A 19110-nucleotide genomic window follows, 5' to 3' on the forward strand; every position below is an offset into this window, starting at 1 on the left:
ACAACAAAATTCACACATCAGTATGACGCCAACGAGTTGTTTGAAATTGTAATGTCATGGGTTCATTTGGAAATTAATATCACATTAAGTACTTTATAATTATAAGATTATGTTGAATTAACTATTTTTGTATTGTACTCCCCCGTATTTATTAATCACCTCCGTTTTTGTACGAATAATAGCATCGATTAAATTGCAATTAACTTGAATACTTTGTTAATCTTCCCAGCTTGAGCGAAACAACGTGACGCTTATAGCTCGCGCAAGGAACGATTACCGAAAAACAGTGGTGGCGTTACTGTCTGTTTTGACGTGTGTATGTAGGCACGACGAGGGGGCAAGAGTTACGGGCCGATGGATCTCTTCCGAGAAGATGAACAAATGAGGACATTGCTGTGGAATAAATAATGGAGAAAAATTCGACTCTAATTAATTGCGCAACATATGTTTACGAATGAAATAATGATACCGTGCGATACAAGACATGCATTCACATGCAATGGAACAAACTAAAGTCATAATGTAACATCAACAACGCAAGACTGATTCTATCGATGTTATTTCTCTTCCGACTGTACTCTTGAATATCATTCAAGATATCTCGTGACCTTTCCTGTCGCCCGCTCTTCCTTATCGCAGTGTTTCATTCGCATTCCTTCCGTCGGTATTCCCTGCTTGCGAGACCTATACCGCATATGTGACGTAGCGAGCTTGGATGACATCACCGTATTGACAAAGTGTGATCAGATTACTTAAATTTCATTCTCGTGAACTTTTCATTTTAGGAGTAAATACACAACTCTTCAAAAACATCTCTGATGTAGGTATAGCAACAAATTAATTATTCGCTAAAGCCTCGTTCACACTTTTCAAGTTGACTTGAAATCAATTAACGGCTTGAATTCAAGTTTCAAGTGAAATTGAGTCTCTTTTTACTTGACTTGAAAGGACACTTGAAACAAGTTCAAGAGTGTGAACGTCACTTGATAACTTGAATTCAAGGATAAAGCGCGGCAATTTAAATTAACAGCTGTTTTAAGAGCGTTAAATTACAGCTGATTGTTTTTTTGTTCTACTGGGAACGTAAAAATAGTAGGAAACAATAGTAAGTGAAATAATGACTAAATATTTTAGTTTCTGAAGATGTATAAAACTGCGAAGGCCTGTGAATTATAGAAACTGCTAAGTTTCGTAACAGAAATGCAAAGGAAGCTGCCAAGGAGGGAAGAGTTCATTGAAATTGAACAGCAGAGATTTTAATGTGTACACAGATGAGATATGAAAGAAAACTAAAAACCATTAAACTGTAGATAGAGAAGAAGTGAGGGAGATAGGAGGGATTAAGAAGAGTGTTTCTTGAAGGGATGACATTTTTCGGTCGAAACTGGCATAGTTCAGTGTGGCTGATAATTTTTTTTTTTTTTTTTTTTTGGGAACTGTAACAGCTTCAAGATAATCATTTTTAATTATGGTAAATCAGACCTGCTTGAAGATTTCACTTATTCTATTTGTAATGATCAATGGTCGTGTATTTCTCTTACCAATCCAATTCCTAACTCATTCTGAACAACGCGTCTTCCATTTCTTCAATATAGGCCTATTTATCATTTCCCTGACACGGAGGCTTGCTGATACAGAAATTTCTAATTGCACAACTTCCAATTGACGCCATTTTATCCTACTTGAAAACAAAATAACTTCAATATGTCTGAACTGCGACTTGAATTCAGGTTACTTGAAATCACACTTGTGCTACAAGGTGGAGTCGAAGAAGGAAGGTGATGGTCCGGGAATCCCTCTACAACGGCTTCCAAACCATGCGGGACTAGGGAGATTCACTGCAGCAGACCATTTGACCGTGGCTACCAGAGATCTGCTGCGTAAAACCAGGGACGTCGCCAAGATGAAGGGATACAAGTTTGTATGGACCAAGGATTGTAATATCTTTGTACGTGAAAATGAAAGCAGTTCTGTAAGTAAAATAAATTCAGTCTCTGACTTAGAAAGACTGTGAATTCAGTACCCAATAATAATTACAGTTCACAAATAATTAAAAAAAAAACTGTCATGCTAATTGTAGAAATGCTTTATAATATTACTTGCAATAATGGAAGTAAACGGTCATTTAGAACAACTTAATTTATACTGTGACAATAATGATTTAAAAACAGCTGCCTTTAACGATATCACCTCTTGCAACAATTACATTTGTAACTCGTTTCATGATTTCAAATTTATTCATTTAAACACACGTAGCATAAACAGAAATTTCCTGGAATTATGTGCATTATTACAAAGCATCACTCATGATTTTGACGTTATCATTTTAACGGAAACTTGGTTATGTCACGATTTTGGATATGATATTAATGGATACAATAAATTGGTAAAAGCTAATAAATACAATAAATGTGATGGAATAGTAATATACTTTAAAAATAGCATTGATATTAGTGTAATAGAAGCTGAAATTGAGCACTGTAATTCACTTCATTTTAAGATTAAGCTTGATAAGAGTGAAATTTTTTCACCGCCATTTATAGATCCCCTAAAAACAATAAAAATGATTTCATAGACAATTTAGAGCAGTATTTATCCAATTTAGAAGGTTGTCGCAACCATATTATTGTTGGAGACATAAACATAGACATATTAGAAAATAGTATAGATTTAATTGGCAGTAAATATATGAATGTTCTCCATGAATATGGTTTTGTAAATTATTTAAATGCCATCACTAGGCCTTCAATAATTTCTGGCACATGCATCGATCATATATTTCTAAAAACTCAAAATAATTATAGCTTCATACCTGGCGTTCTATCTAGTGCTATTACCGATCATTATATTGTTTTTAGTTTATTAAAAATGTCTAACAATGAATACAATTCCATCACAAAATATGCAACAAATTAATTATCCTGATTTGATTACAGATTTGCTAAAAGAAACCTGGGAATCTGTCTATAATTGTAATGATGCCAATGCCTGTTTTCAAATTTTCTACAATTTAATCATAAAGTATATAGATAAACATACTATTATAAACAGTAATCAGAAAATTTCTAATAAATCCAAGAAAATAAAACCCTGGATCACGGCCGGCATTATTAATTCTATTCGTACAAGAGACAAACTTGCTTTAAAAGTTAAAAAGAATCGAAGTAACGTACAACTAAAAAATTACTACAGAGCATATAGAAATATGTTAACTCTTATCATTCGAAAAACGAAAATTAAGTATTATGAATCCAAATTTGATAGATACAAAAATGAACCTAAAAAATTCTGGCAAGTTATAAATGAAGCTACAGATGTAAATGTACAAAATAAACAGCCAATCAAGGAGTTAAAAAACGATAAGGGTGAAATATTAAATTGCAGAAAAGAGATTGCAAACGAATTTAATAATTATTTTTCAGAGATAAGACACAAAGTTACTTCTAACATTAATAAGTCAAATTTTAACTCTTCTCTACAAATTGAGACACAAGATGAACATTTAGCTTCCTCCATGTTTCTTTTCCCTGTAACTGAAGATTAAATTATTATTTTGGTTAAGAAATTAAAAAATAATGTTGCTCCTGGTATAGATGGAATTAAGAATAATACTTTCAAAATTATTATCAAATATATATTAAAACCCATGGTTCATATTTTTAACTTATGTTTTGTGCAAGGTATATTCCCAGATGTTTTGAAATGTGCCATAGTAATTCCAATATACAAATCTGGAGATAAAAATAATTTAAATAACTGTAGACCTATATCTTTACTTCCAACATTTTCCAAATTGCTTGAAAAATGTTTAAAGAATAGATTAATAAATTATTTAGAAAAACATAAAATCCTCTCTAAAAATCAGTTTGGTTTCCGCAATAATATTTCTACTGATGATGCTCTTATTAATGTTACTGGAAAAATTATCAATGAACTAGATATCGGAAACAAATGTTTGGGTATTTTCTTGGATCTACGGAAAGCTTTTGACACTATCAATCATAATTTACTTTTGGACAAACTACATACTATTGGAGTTAGAGGTATAGTTTTAAAATTATTCCAATCATATTTTAGTAACAGAAGGCAAATGACCAAAATTGAAGATCAATTTAGTGAATACAAATATATTGATATAGGTGTACCGCAAGGAACAATTTTGGGACCTATTTTATTTCTAATATATGTTAATGATCTGCTAAATATAAATTTAGAAAAATTTAATGGATCTATATATTCATATGCGGATGATACAGTAGTTATTTTCAGTGGTTTTTCTTGGCAGGAAGCATATAGAAATGCTAATATAGGTGCTAACATTGTTAAAACATGGCTTAATTCCAACTTCCTTTCTTTAAATATATCTAAATCAACTTTAGTTCCTTTTTCGTTAACAGCTGCCAGTGTTCAAAATTTAAAATTTAGCGATAAATATAGACTAATAATACACAGTGAAAATTGTTTAGATCCCAAAAGTTGTAAATGTCCACCTTTGAAAGAAGCCACGTATGTCAAATATCTGGGTATCATTATTGATCAGAATTTAAAATGGCCTCATCACATTACTTATCTTTGTAAGAGGCTTCGTAAAACAATTTATAAATTCGTTAATCTTCGATGCTACTTACCTATTAGAGTTCTACGAAATGTTTATTTGGCCATTATTCAGTCTATCATTCAATATGGTATAATTGTTTGGGGTGGAAGTACAAAAATTAATCTTAGTCCGTTAAATTTACTACAAAAACGAATAATTAAAATTTGTTTGAAGAAACGTTTCGATTATCCAACTAAATTAATTTATTCTGAATTTAATTGTATTTAATATTGAACAAATTTATAAGTATACGCTGTTAAAATTTTATCATAAAAATCGTAATAAGTTTGTATTACAGACACACAATTATGACACAAGACGAAATATTAATTCAACATTAGTAGAACCTAAATGTCTCACATCTGCTGGTCTAAAGCATAGCATAAATTTTGGCCCTCGGTTGTACAATGCTTTAACTAAATTACACCCAGAACTTCTAACATGTAACCCACTAACATATAACAAGAAAATTAGAAACGTGTTAATATCTTCAATTTGATTACATAAATTTATAGCCTATGTGTATGAATTAATCAACCTATATTATATTTGTATTCTATAATTTTGAAATATATGTTAGTCCTACTTTCCACGTGCGATATTATTCTTCTATAGTGTTAATATTATATTATATAATTCCATTGCCGCTGTAATTATATTTTAGTTCCTATTTTATTTTACTTATATATTTATATTATTATTATTATTTTTTATTTTAATATTATACCTGAACTGCGACCGAGCACGAGCGCTGCTCATTCGGTCTCAAATTTTGTTAATACTACTGTATCTTCTTTTTATATTGCTTGTATTATTTTATTTGTATTTCTCTTTGTTTGTTTTGTAATTATATTTCTTTATTCTGTATATTTGAAATAAATAAATACAAAAAAAATAAATAAATAAATACATGACATGAATTTAAGTTCATTTTGAATCTTGCGTACACTACTTTTAACACTACTAGTAGGCTCTGAGGATGGTGTGATGAAACACCGAAACAGCTGTAAGCCGCACAGACTTACATAATTAACACGAGTAAGTCCGCTAGTTAATCAATTAATTGAATTTAAGTTGCTTGAAAAGTGTGAACGAGGCTTAATAGCTTGGAGAATCAATGGTCATAAAAGGTGCAGACAGACGTCATATCCGTTACACCTCATTGGTAAGCTCTATGTTGTATAATACTCTGAGGTTCAAACCTGACATTGTTGCAGAGTGTTTCCCATCTGTGTGAAAAATAAGAAACAACTTTTTTTTTTAGTGAAACTGTACAGACGTCCAGTTACGATGCAAAGTCTGTATACATTATTTCCGAGCCCGTATATTTTCGGGCGATACAATGTTTGTGTTGTTTCTTAATACCCGTACAAGGCGAGTGAGGACAGGTGGTTCTGCGAACTAACTGTTTATCTGCTGTGGCTGTGAGTATTTACTCGTTCCACGAATGATTGCCGGCGGCCAGTAGGCGAACTAAAGCAAAAACACTGGGTCGTATCATATAACGCAGCGCCAATGCCTCTCTCGAAATCGGCCATCATTCGTGCAACGAGTTATACATTCGTGTCCCCTCTTAGACGGCCTGTACACTAAGGCGTATCGAAAAAAAAAAATCCAAAAATCAAAACGTAAGGCTGTACTTGTAGTCTCTACGTCTCTGATTACATTTTTCACCGAGCCGCAGGAGGTCTAAAGATTAGCGTATAAAGTTTTTTTCTTTTCTTTTCATAATTCTTCGGTGCATGGTCAATGGAGCTCAAGTCACTTCCTTTCTACAATTTTAGTTTCTGGAAAACTATTAAAAAGAAAAAAGCTTAAGTTTTCATTTGGTATTAATTACGGAATTTTGTCTGGGTGGAATGCAAGTCATAATACAGTAAAATGACCATTTTGCCTTAAGTCTTATCTTCTAATATTTTGTCGGTACTAACGGTTTATGTCGACATATGCCCTTAGTATCATTATTCATCACTATATGATGTACTGGAGAAATGTTATGTTGAGCACTTCAGATTTTTATGCGTCTGTACTTAAGCTAACAGATGCCAACACTATTAATGAGGAAGTTTGTAAAATTTATATTTCCACTGTTGTTACATTCTAGAATATGAAAGAATAGCATTAACTAGTTACTAAAAGTATTGTTAAGATGTTCTGTAGTGGAAAAAAAAATGGTTCTTCTTGTACAAAAGCAATAAAGATAGGTAAATATTTTTAATAGGAGTATTTTCTGTAAGTATTTCTATTTTTAATATAAAATAGACGAATTGACTCGCTCTATAGATTAGAATCAAATTAAAATCATGATTTTAGTGACTGATATTATTTACTACATGCAACTGATTCCATATGGGTTATTTTTTGTGTACTGCAGTAAAATTTTCTTCAATTTCTCTTCGAAACTACTGTGCCTATATAAAATCATTAAAGATTATTGTAATGAATATTGTTCAAAGTGTAATTACTGTATAATATTGGTAAAGATAATTATACTCTTTTTGTGTTACGAGTATAAATACATAGGCGGAACGCAATATATTGTATTTAGTGAAGTATATTACTTATAATAAGTAGCTAAAATTATGTGTAATTAAGTATATAATAATAAAATTATTGACTTTTTAAATTCCATTTATTTATGTAATGATACAAGATTTTTTTCTTATGTCCAAGCACAAATGATGCCATGAAATCCAGATAAATACGTCGCGTGGTCACATCATATGACGCTGCGTTAGTATCTGGCGCTTTAGCTGCCTCTATAGTCTGACTGTACCGTCTGCAGGAAGTATCGTTCGTAAACAGAACAAGTGGCGCGCTCCCCTCTCAATCCCCCGCTCGCCTTGGACGGGTAATAAAATGCCATTCATTAGAATAGATGCAATGCTGCAACAATGCTGATGACGAAAACAAGCGCCAATATAGCTCTCTTGTAGTATTTAATATTCCATCTAGGAAGGAATTCATCTCCCTGGAAAATGAAGAACATAGTTCTGTATTTAATGTTGTGCCATTTCAGAACAATGAGGTGTAAGTGCTAATTTTAAGGATTTTTTTATCGTTGCAAGCTTTTCAATGATTCTCAAAGAAATCTTAAGGCATAGGCCCTAATGGGCAAGACGGTGGTAAGATACAGTGTTCCTAGATATGCCTGTGGTAAATCGCGGAGAAATTACAGAATATCGACGAGGAGAAACTAGAGTTTCGAGAGAAAATCTATGTTAAAACCATTTTATCCACTTGGACGCGCTGTGATATGGGTCGGGTGTCAGGCATGAAATCAGCAACTCCAACTATCTGCACCAAGTTAACCACAAATTTTGAAAATCCTGTATTCCGAGCTAGCAGCAAGGATGAGAAAAGTTACTTTTGCATTAGGTTTCCTTTTTCGAAGTCAATTAATTCTTGAATGAATGAGTGAATGACTGGCGGGATAAATCAATGAATGAATCAATTAATAAAGAATTAGACAGACAGATAAGCAGATTCACAGATAGGCGGGTAGGTCAATAGGTAGATACAGAGATAAACAGATAGATAGACAGGTAGAAGGTAGATAATAGTAATTTATAACATAATAGACACACTAATAAAAAAAGGCAAAACAAAAACAGAACAAACCAACACAAACAGCACGCGAGAATAAATACATAACATTAACATATCACAATACCACTACCCACAAAATTGCAACTTCATTCAGAAAACTAAAGTACAAAATTGCATACAAAACAAATAATACAACACAGAAATACTTAAATAACCACACTAAACATTCAAATAAATATAATTCAACTGGAGTCTACAAATTAAAATGCAATAGTTGCCCACATTTTTACAAAGGACAGACAGGAAGATCCTTTCATACAAGATATAATGAACATATTAAAGCTATAACCAAACCTTACATCACATCAAATTATGCAGATCACATTATCAACAATAATCATGACTACAATAATATAGAAACAGATATGGAAATTTTACACATCACACCAAAAAGTTCACAGTTAAACATCCTAGAACAGTACGAAATATATAAGAATACAATAGCACACCCACAATATATACTTAACACACAACTACAGTTCGATACGCACACATTATTTGACGTCATAATACATCATAACATACAAACAGCCAACCTCCACCATAGGAGCAACACACCCCCACCCCTACCATCGACAACTGCACATCGCAGAGTCAAGATCACCAGTGGTTCAAGAGACACTGAAGACGACGACACATAGCGTCGAAACGGGCCGTCTGTCGAAGGTAAATACCTTTTTTTAACAATTTTAAAACTTTTAACGTATGACGAAGTAAATTTTATGTTTTTAAAAAAGTGTTAACGAGAACTTTAATCAATGAGTAATTTATAATACAAGAGAGTAAAATTATATTTTAACCGCGAGTGAAAAGTTTACCGCCCGAGGCAAAGCCTCTAGCGCATAAAAGCTGTTTACTACGTGAGATACACGTTTTTTTATTTATCCGTTACTGGTGACTATATTTAATTTTAAATTGTAGACCTTTTCTTTTATAATGTGTTGTTTGTGAGTAAGTTATAAATGAATGAATGCATGGATTTTATTGTTGCTATTATGTTGGTTGCCATAGAGAGAGAAATTTATATTATAATTCACTGCTGTGAGTTAAAAACTTTAAATTCATTACTGCCTATATAGGTTATGATACTTGAACGTAGTGATGTTTTCCTCAGGCGGGCTTACGAGGACCACGCTGAGTAGTCTAGTGGTATGGCTGCTACTTTCAGGCCTTATAGACCATTTCTGGGATTTCCTCCAATACGATGAAACAGTTATACCGCTGTGACTCGGTCACATAAACCAAATAGAAATTAAAAGGAACAAAAGAAATTTCACAATTATAGGTATACAGATTTACAGTGAGGTAAACAACAAAGAAAGAGTATATGCTGCAGTCATGTTAATGATACACAAATCAATGAAATCCGCTATATGTAATTACACATTTTGAAACAAAAGAATATTTGATAGCCATGATGTGTGGGTCCGATAAGCTCTTTTGTAATTACAATTGTGATTAAAACTTTCTTGAGGCTATGTGACTACATTTGGCTTTATGCACTCACTGAAGGAAATGAAGAAAATATAGCATTCTACAATCAATTACAAGACATTATCATCAAAATTCCAAAATATGATATGCTAATATCACTAGGTGACTTTAGTGGCCGCATAGGGAATCAAATTATAAAAGGCCATATGGGATGTTATGGGAAACAAATATGAGAGATTTCGTAACTTTTAATACCGGTAACTTGAGAATAATGAATTTCTTTTTTAAAGATAAAAATATTCATATGGTCTGCAAGAGGTTTCCAATCCATCGTTGATTATGTTATATGCAATGAGAAGCTCTTTACCTATGTTATTTGTTGTCTAAAGTAATTAGAGGCCCAGAGTTGGAGATAGATCATTATCTAGTGGTTTCCTCAATCAGAATCCCTCCTCGATGGTTGAAAAACAACTCAAATTCCAAAATGTGAAACAGGGTTTCAAGATAATTAAGAGACCAAAATATTAAGTGTTTATGAACAAAGGGTTAAGTATTACACTTAACAAATCGCCATTTCAGATGACGTAGAAGAAGAATGTCAAAATTTAACGTACAATCTCAAAACAGTAGGTACAGAAAGCATTGGTTTCAAACAGTTACACAGAAACAAGAAACGCATAGTCAAATGATATGAAAATTTCAAATAAGTCATAGAAGAAAAACGAGAAGCATATAAAAGATACTTGCAAACAAAACGAATAGAAGATATAAAAGGAAAAGAGCAGTAGCTAAAAGGGAGTGCTGGAAGAGACATAGAAGAAAGATGGAATGATTTTGTCTTCAGACTATCCAGACTAGAAAGATATAGGCCTATTACTCCACTCCAACGAAAAATTGTGAAAATTCTGAAAATTACGAGATGAAAGAAACTGTTCCCTTTAACGTTATCACTCCAGGGACCTGGATAAACTATTACAAAACTTTATGAACTCAAAACGATACAGCACTCATGAGGCAGTATTAAGATATTTCAGAAACGACGTTCATCTCTATCGAAGAGTTAATAACAGTTATGAAAAATACAAAGAATGGAAAAGCTCCTGAAGAAGAGATATAAATGTAAAATTATTTAAATATAGTGGTATTGAATTAAATTACAGATTTTTGTTACTTTTTAAACTGTATCTGGCAAGGAAAACTCCCTCCAAAAAGCTGGCAAAAAGTAATAGTTACACCTATCTGTAAGAAATAAGATAAAAAATTGTGATAACTACAGAGGAATTAGTCTCCTTAATTTAGGCTATACGTAAATTTATGCTGTTATCATAACGCACAACGCCGGCGATTATAAACGCTGGCGATGATCGTCAGGAAGTGGTTTCTGTATCTTGTATACGCTATGCTTCCCTGCAGCAATGGAGATAAGGTCCTCATGGAGGAATAAGACATCTTAGAAAATATATTATGTTTGGACATATGATTGTACGCTGATGACCAGGTAATTATAGCCAGATCTGAAGATAAATTACAGAGAGCAATGTACAACTTTCAAAGAATAGCAGAAGATTTTAACATGAAAATATCCCCGATTAAAATAAAAACTATGATATTTCAAGGGAGAGTACCAATCAAAAGTAAAATCTGCATTAACAATACCATAATTGAGCAAGTCATTACATTCATTCACTTAGGCTATAATATATCTAGAAGTGAAAGACATGTCACTAAAGATTTCAAAATTTATTAAAATAACTGGTGAATAAACCAAGAAATCAAGCCATCACAAGTTCAACGGCATACCAGGTTTAATCTATACAAAATTTTAGTTCGTCCAGTCTTAGTTTATGGTAGTAAAGCATGAACACTTAGAAAAATGGAGGAAGGACGATTGACACTTGTTAAAATACGTTTCTTGAGATGAACAGCAGGATATACACTTTTAGACCATCGAAGAAATGAAGACCTCCAGGAACTGAAATTTGATCCAATTTTACAATACATTCATAGTTATAGAACTTAGAATGAACAACTTTATTATTTTCCAAATTAATTAATTAATTAATCTTATCATATACACCGAGAGGTCGTCGACTTTCTGGAAGGCCTAACAGAAGATGGCTGAAGACATTAACGTGCCAGTGAGGCTCAATACTTGCACGTCGATGATATGAAATTGATTGCTGTGAATAAATCCATTTTCAGGTTTCTAAGGACGATGAAATAAAGACCACTTTAGGTATCAGTCATGGATAAATAAATAAATAAATAAATAAATAAATAAATAAATAAATAAATAAATAAATAAATAAACAGAACAATAAATAAGTAAATAAATGAATGAATAAATGAATAAATAAATAAATAAACAGAAAAATAAATAAATAGAAAAAATAAATAAATAAATAAACAGAAAAATAGGTAGACAGTGATAAAGTGGCTGGCAGGTAGATGGAAAAATAGGCAAAGAAGAAGACATGTTAGTGGGTAAGAGCATAAATAACTAGATATAAGGAGGAAGGCAGAGACAGACAGAGGCAGAGAGGGACAGACTGACAGGCAGAGACTTAGAGAGACAAAGACTGATACACAGACAGAAAGATTAGTTAAATTTGGTTAAATTTAGTTAAATTTAGATTACCTCACCTCATCTCACCTCACCTCAGATAAGGGTGGGTTAGGTTACGTTAGTTTATGTTAGATTAGATGAGATAGAGAGACGGCCGGACGGACAGCTGGACATACATACATACATATATACATGCTGTATATACATACAATACATACATTTTTAGTTGGTTATTTAACGACGCTGTATCAACTACTAGGTTATTTAGCGTCGATAAGATTTAGGTTATTTAGCATCGATAAGATTGGTGATAGCGGGATGATATTTGGCGAGATGAGGCCGAGGGTTCGTCATAGATTACCTGGCATTCGCCTTACGGTTGGGGTAAACCTCGGAAAAAACCCAACCAGGTAATTAGCCCAAGCGGGAATCGAACCCGCTCCCGAGCGCAATTTCAGACCGGCAGGCAAGCGCCTTAACCGACTGAGCCACGGCGGTGGCTTACATACATACATACATACATACATACATACATACATACATACATGATGGTTGAGTGGAAGAGAAGGCCTTACGGCCTTAACTCTGCCAGCTAAAATGAATAATAATAATAATAATAATAATAATAATAATAATAATAATAATAATTATTATTATTATTATTATTATTATTGTTGTTAATATTATTTCTAACATCAACTTTATTATTGATCTCTTTAAAATTTATGTAGACTACTGGACTGTACCCGAGCACGAGCATATGCTCATTTCGGGTATATATTCATATGTATCATTTCAAATGTAAATTGTGAATAAATTTGAATTTGAATTTGAATGAACAAACAAGCAAGCAAATAAACAAGCAATTCAAAAAGTAAACATTTAAATAGAATATGTATAGGCCTATATATATATATATATATATATATATATATATACAGTATGTTTCAAAAATACGGGGCATAATTTCAGGATGTATTTCCCACATGTAGACAATCAAAATAGTTCATTACAACATGTGTCCGGAAATGCTTCATTTCCGAGTTATGGCCTTCACAACATTGAAATTCACCGGAACGTTTTTCTTTCCGCAGGTCGTTGTCATTACAGAAGGTGTTCAAAATGTTCACCTCCTGCTTGAACACAGACCTCACATCGATGTCTCATTGACCTGCGAACACGATTCCAAACTCCAGGAGTATTGCGTATGTCCTCAGAACATGCCACAATTCGATTCCGAAGGGATTCCAAATCAGGCACCGGAGACGAATAAACCAATGATTTTAAATGGCCCCACAAGTAGAAATCGAGAGGGTTCAGATCAGGTGAGCGTGGAGGCCAAGCAATTGGGCCACCTCTACCTATCCATTTATCAGGAAACCTTCGATGCAAGTACCGGCGAGCCGTACGACTGAAGTGTGCAGGAGCGCCATCATGCAAGAAGTGAATGTGTTCACGATTGATCAGTGGAGTGTCTTCTAAAACATGAGGTATGGTGTTTTCCAGGAAGTTTGTGTACGCCTGCCCCGTAAGTCTGTTTACAAGTACATGGGGTCCAACTAATCGATCACCAATGATACCGGCCCACATGTTGAGGGAGAACCGCAGCTGGTGATGAGATGGAACAGTTGCACGTGGGTTTTCATACGCCCGTACATGCTGATTGTGGAAATTTGTTATGCCATCTCGTGTGAACTGTGCTTCATCTGTAAATAATACTAAGGCAGGAAAGTTCAGATTTACACCACACTGCTCCAAGAACCACTGACAGAACCTAACTCGTGCAGGGTAATCTGCTGGTGACAGGGCCTGTACACGTTGCAAATGATAAGGATACAATTGATACTCTTTCAACAGTCTCCAGACAGTCGTATGAGGAACACTGACTTGCAACGCTACCCTTCGTGTGCTGATAGAAGGAGTCATGTTCACAGACTCCAGAATCTCCTCCTGCACTTCTGGAGTTGTAGATCTTGGTCGTCCCCTTCCCAAACCAGGAGAGTTAAATTTTCCATACTCGCATACTCTCCATAATGGAGACGTACAAATGTCTTCCGATCTGGACATTGTCGCTGTGGGTACCTCTCCTGGTACAAACGACGAGCCAGCGCAGCATTGCCGTCCGCCTTACCGTACATGAAGTGTATCTCTGCCAGCTCTTGATTTGAATACATGTCGCACAGTCTAACGCCTACACAACACTGAATGTAACCTTCGCCTCGGAATGAACTGCCAGAGTGCCCTCTTAATGTCTCCTTTGACGGCAACGACCTGCGGAAAGAAAAACGTTCCGGTGAATTTCAATGTTGTGAAGGCCATAACTCGGAAATAAAGCATTTCCGGACACATGTTGTAATGAACTATTTTGATTGTCTACATGTGGGAAATACATACTGAAATTATGCCCCGTATTTTTCAAACGCCATATATATATATATATATATATCAGTGAGTTAGGAATTCATTGAGTCTGTGACTGTGTGACTGAGTCAGTGAATGAGTCGCTCAGCAGGTTAGTGAGTCAGTGATTCAGTCCAACTCAATCGAATTAAAACAAGTGAGTAGGTCGATCGGTTACCCGCTCAAGAAATCAATGAATGTAAGCTATAAATCATTTAGTCACTATTAGTAATGAATGACAGCATGTTTTTATAATTACATTTCAAGATTCATTTGATTTTTTTTAAATGGATTTTGCTATAAAATTTATTACTCTCAGAAATAGCTCTTAAAAAAAACAATTTTCACTTCAAAGTTCCTTAACATCAGTAATAATCGAACTCAGAGTCCGTGGATATCCAGAGTACCTACCGCAATTCTTTGCGACGGCAAATGCCGACAAATCAGCCAGTGTTATATCTGCGCACGCTATTGCCATAGGTATACAATTGTAGGCTATCGGAAATTAATGTAGTCTAAATCAGGGTCAAATATTTTTTATCTTAACGGCCACGGACACTGGCCTAAATTGAGTTTTATTTTAAATGTTCCTATCTAAGGCATGTTGAAATGGAATAAAATGGCGGCCTACTAGCTCATTCCTGTCGTGAGCCTCACGTTATTGCACTACTCTAGATATCCACGGACTCTGATTCAACTTACAGTGACTGTAATTCAACTAAATTTAAAGTGCTATCTGTTGGAAGATTTCATTAACTAATGACAAAATGAATTTTAGTAGAGAGACTTTATATCCGATAGATGTCGCCTCCGTGCAGTGGAAGATAAATAGGGACTTACTATGAGTGCTATGTTTCAAATTCATTTACAAAATTGTGCTTTGTAGATAACAATCATATAGTGCCAATTTTGCGTATTATTGTTAATTGATTATTAAACTAAGACTCAAATGTTATGCATAATATTAGACTTACGCAATAATAATAATAATAATAATAATAATAATAATAATAATAATAATAATAATAATAATAATAATAATAATAATATAATATAATATAATAATAATAATATTAATTATTATTATTATTATTATTATTATTATTATTATTATTATTATTATTATTATTAAGTAAATTATTATGTAGGCTACAATAAGATGTTTTGTAAATGTAAATGAATATTTTAGGAATAGCCTCCTTCATCATTTCATTTGAAACCAAACAAGAAGAGGATTCTCATCTTACTAGGTTGATTTCTATCCACGCTGCTCACCAGCGAATAGGGATTATAAAGAATGGACACTGAGCGAATTTTCTCTGTTTTGTTTCTCTGTGCGCCAGCGGCTAGTTCCACTTTCAAGCGCTAGAGGTAATGTAATCGAGCATACGCTGAGATAATTAATTGAGAATAGAGTTAAGGCACAGGATCCAAACATCGCCTACCTTATTGCATAATCCAGTAACGCTTTGCTTCAAATAAATTAAAGTTAACAGCTTTTCCTTATTTCTCAGTGACAAACTAGTTGTAATAATAATATTTTATATTTCAGATATGATACATTATATTATAAAATAATATAATACATTATAAAATTAAGTATCGAATTCGTTTAATATTTGTGTAATAATATAATATAGGTATATGGTGTTACTTCTCGTAAGAGTTTTGGTTTTCCATTTTCAGCGCTATCAAATCATTACATATTTTAATTGTTGTTGGGGTCAACGTCTCAACTCTCATTATAAAGGAACTCTAGAGTCTAGACATTGCAGTTAATGAAGGATTTATTATTTTATGGATCCAATTTATTTTATTTGAGTACACAATGTACCTAGATGTATTAATTGTATGTGTTATATTTCCGCTGTGTCGACTGCTAGCTGGTGTGATGTCAGCGCCAACTCTAGGGAGAAAGCAGAATCTCACGCTTTAGCTGGCTTGAAGGTCATTGAAATCAGTCCGTATACATCAAAGGTACCGACGCGAAGTGTCTATTCTTTATAATCCCTATTCGCTGTGCTCACAGTCTGAGATCCAGAGTACATTTTAACCAACGAAAGTTCAGATGAAGTTGCTGAACCTAATATTGATACTCATTCTAATATTGTTGCATACTCTTACGTCATAATGAATGGAGATATTGAAATTCCTATATGTTTTCAAGCTCTCCTGAGCATTCGAGAAATTAAAAGAGGCAGATTAAGAACGATACAACAGAACTTCATTAATCAACGATGTCCACCTAAAGATTTAAGGAAAAAACACAGAAGCAAATGTAAACGAACCCCCAAACCCATTGAAGGCCTAACAGTTGGTCACATTTCATTATTTAAGACACGCCAATCTCATTATTCGAGACCGAAAGATCATAATTGGCTATATAAACCTAGCTGTTAGGTAGGGTATAGGTCCTCGTGAAGCTGATTTGAATAATTTAAATTCATTCATAATAAGTTCTACCCACCTGATACATTAACCATTAGAGATATGCATATAATGTTTCTTGTTCCCTATCGCATAAATGTGTCCTACACTGTGTACTAGAAAATTTTCAGGGAAAATTTTAACATTAGAGATGTCTTACCCTAAAAGCTTTCTCTGTGCATTCTGTGGTATTTCGCAACAAAACTTAATTCTGTTGAAAATGAAAATGAGAAAAATACAATAATGTTTGGAAAAGAACTTAATCTAGAAACGCAGAATGGTTTTCTAAATAAGCTGAGAAGACTATCACAAAAGGAAAGCTCTGCAATGAGAGTTCACATGTCTGTCTTTCGATTTTATGCAGAACTTACCTATGTCTGACATCAGAACCAGTGAACTATTTTGCTCAAGGCAAATGTGGCACTATGTTTTTGGAACTCATGAGATAGGGAAAACCCTGGTTTCCGTGAATGTTTATAGCGAACTAGTGGACAGTGGCTAAGAAGGGTCAAGTCCATACCTGTGGAGTAACGGTTAGCGCGTCTGGCCGCGAAACCAGGTGGCCCGGGTTCGATTCCCGGTTGGGACAAGTTACCTGGTTGAGGTTTTTCCGGGGGTTTTCCCTCAATCCAATATGAATAAATGCTGGGTAACTGTCAGTGCTGGGCCCCGGACTCATTTCACCTGCATTATCACCTTCATCTCATTCAGATGCTAAATAACCTAGGATGTTGATAAAGCGTCGTAAAATAACCTACTTAAAAGGAGGGTCAAAATAACCTGACTTCAATGCTTCTGAAACACTTCAACTATCACGAAGCAGATCCAGACGCTCTTGTTCTGTTCAGTGTTCGGATGTACTGGACATAATAAAAATTATGTAATGATTCGGTTCCTGTACTACTTGGTTTATGTGTTTAATATGTTTAAAGAAGTTAATGTACTTCCCATCGGAGCACATTCTTACATTCCGAATGACCAAGATTTCAGACTTACAAAGCCACTTAAATTTAATAAAGCATATTGCCGCGATTGAAAGTGATCGGAGCAAGATGACAGAAAGTGTCAGAAAAAACCCGTCATCATCCTTTCATCTAGTGAAAAATTAAACAAGAGGATATGTTCTGTATGTCGAATGCTTGGAATCCTTTTATTTTTTTAAACAAATAAAACCAGCAATGATACTGAAGGAGGTTAGAATTGTAGAAATATTTAAAAAAGCATATTTTTTAAAATACCTAACAGCTACACAGGCCCCTGGAGGAGTATGTGTGTTAAGAATATGACTACATTGCCATGTAATTTTGAATTACGGCCCAGCTAGAGCAAGCCAATCAGCTATCTTCTGCTAAACTTCAAGACCTACGGAGACTATTTCTTTTTCTGCAGAAACCTACTAACAAAGAGTATTTTCTCAGCCTGACATCCGAAAAGAAGGAGTATCTGAAATTGAATAATACGATACCGATGACAACAGATGCGGAGGGGAAAAATGTAATGTTTTGATACGAACTTAATAGCTTTGGTTATCAGAAGTGAGAAAATATAACTACACATAACGAAATATATGTGAAAGGCGAATGGGTTGAAGATTTTACGGAGACATTGTTGCTTCCAATACCGAAGAAAAATAATGCCAAGAAATGTAACGAGTTCAGAGCTGTCAGCCTGATATCGTACTCGGCAAAGATTCTCTTGCGAATACTGAATTGACGTTTATATTCTAAGATGGAAGAACAGTTGGAAGAAAAGCAGTTTGGCTTCAATAAGGGAAAAGGTACGAGAGATGCAATTGGACTTCTACGAACAATTGACGAAAGATACCTAGAGAAGAATAAATAAGTGTATGTAGTATTTGTGGATCTAGAAAATGCTTTTGACAGAGTGAATTGGAATAAACTGATTGGGATCCTAAAGAAAATAGGTGTGGATTGGAAGGAGAGAAGACTATTCAGTAATCTTTATATTGAACAACGAGTTAAATTCAGGATAGGAGAAAAAATGTCAGAAGGATGTGACATTGGGGCACGAATACGTCAAAGATACCCTTTATCAACCACACTATTCAACATCTACT

The 19110-nt window shown here is 33.9% G+C and overlaps 1 protein-coding gene across 5 annotated transcripts in view; it reads right to left on the reverse strand.

Annotated features, from left to right (window-relative positions):
• Positions 1-7212: 7212 nt before the first annotated feature.
• LOC138696154 (serine-rich adhesin for platelets-like) overlaps positions 7213-19110 on the reverse strand; it is a 71364-nt gene continuing 59466 nt past the window's right edge. For all 5 annotated transcript variants that reach the window (XM_069820722.1, XM_069820725.1, XM_069820724.1 and 2 more), the window contains one exon: positions 7213-7568. In XM_069820722.1, coding sequence (XP_069676823.1) covers positions 7467-7568 — 102 coding nt within the window. In that variant the 3' untranslated portion in view covers positions 7213-7466. The remainder of the gene's footprint in view (positions 7569-19110) is intronic.

This window comes from Periplaneta americana, chromosome 3 (assembly GCF_040183065.1).
Source record: "Periplaneta americana isolate PAMFEO1 chromosome 3, P.americana_PAMFEO1_priV1, whole genome shotgun sequence".
NCBI classification, from domain to species: Eukaryota; Metazoa; Arthropoda; class Insecta; order Blattodea; family Blattidae; genus Periplaneta; species Periplaneta americana.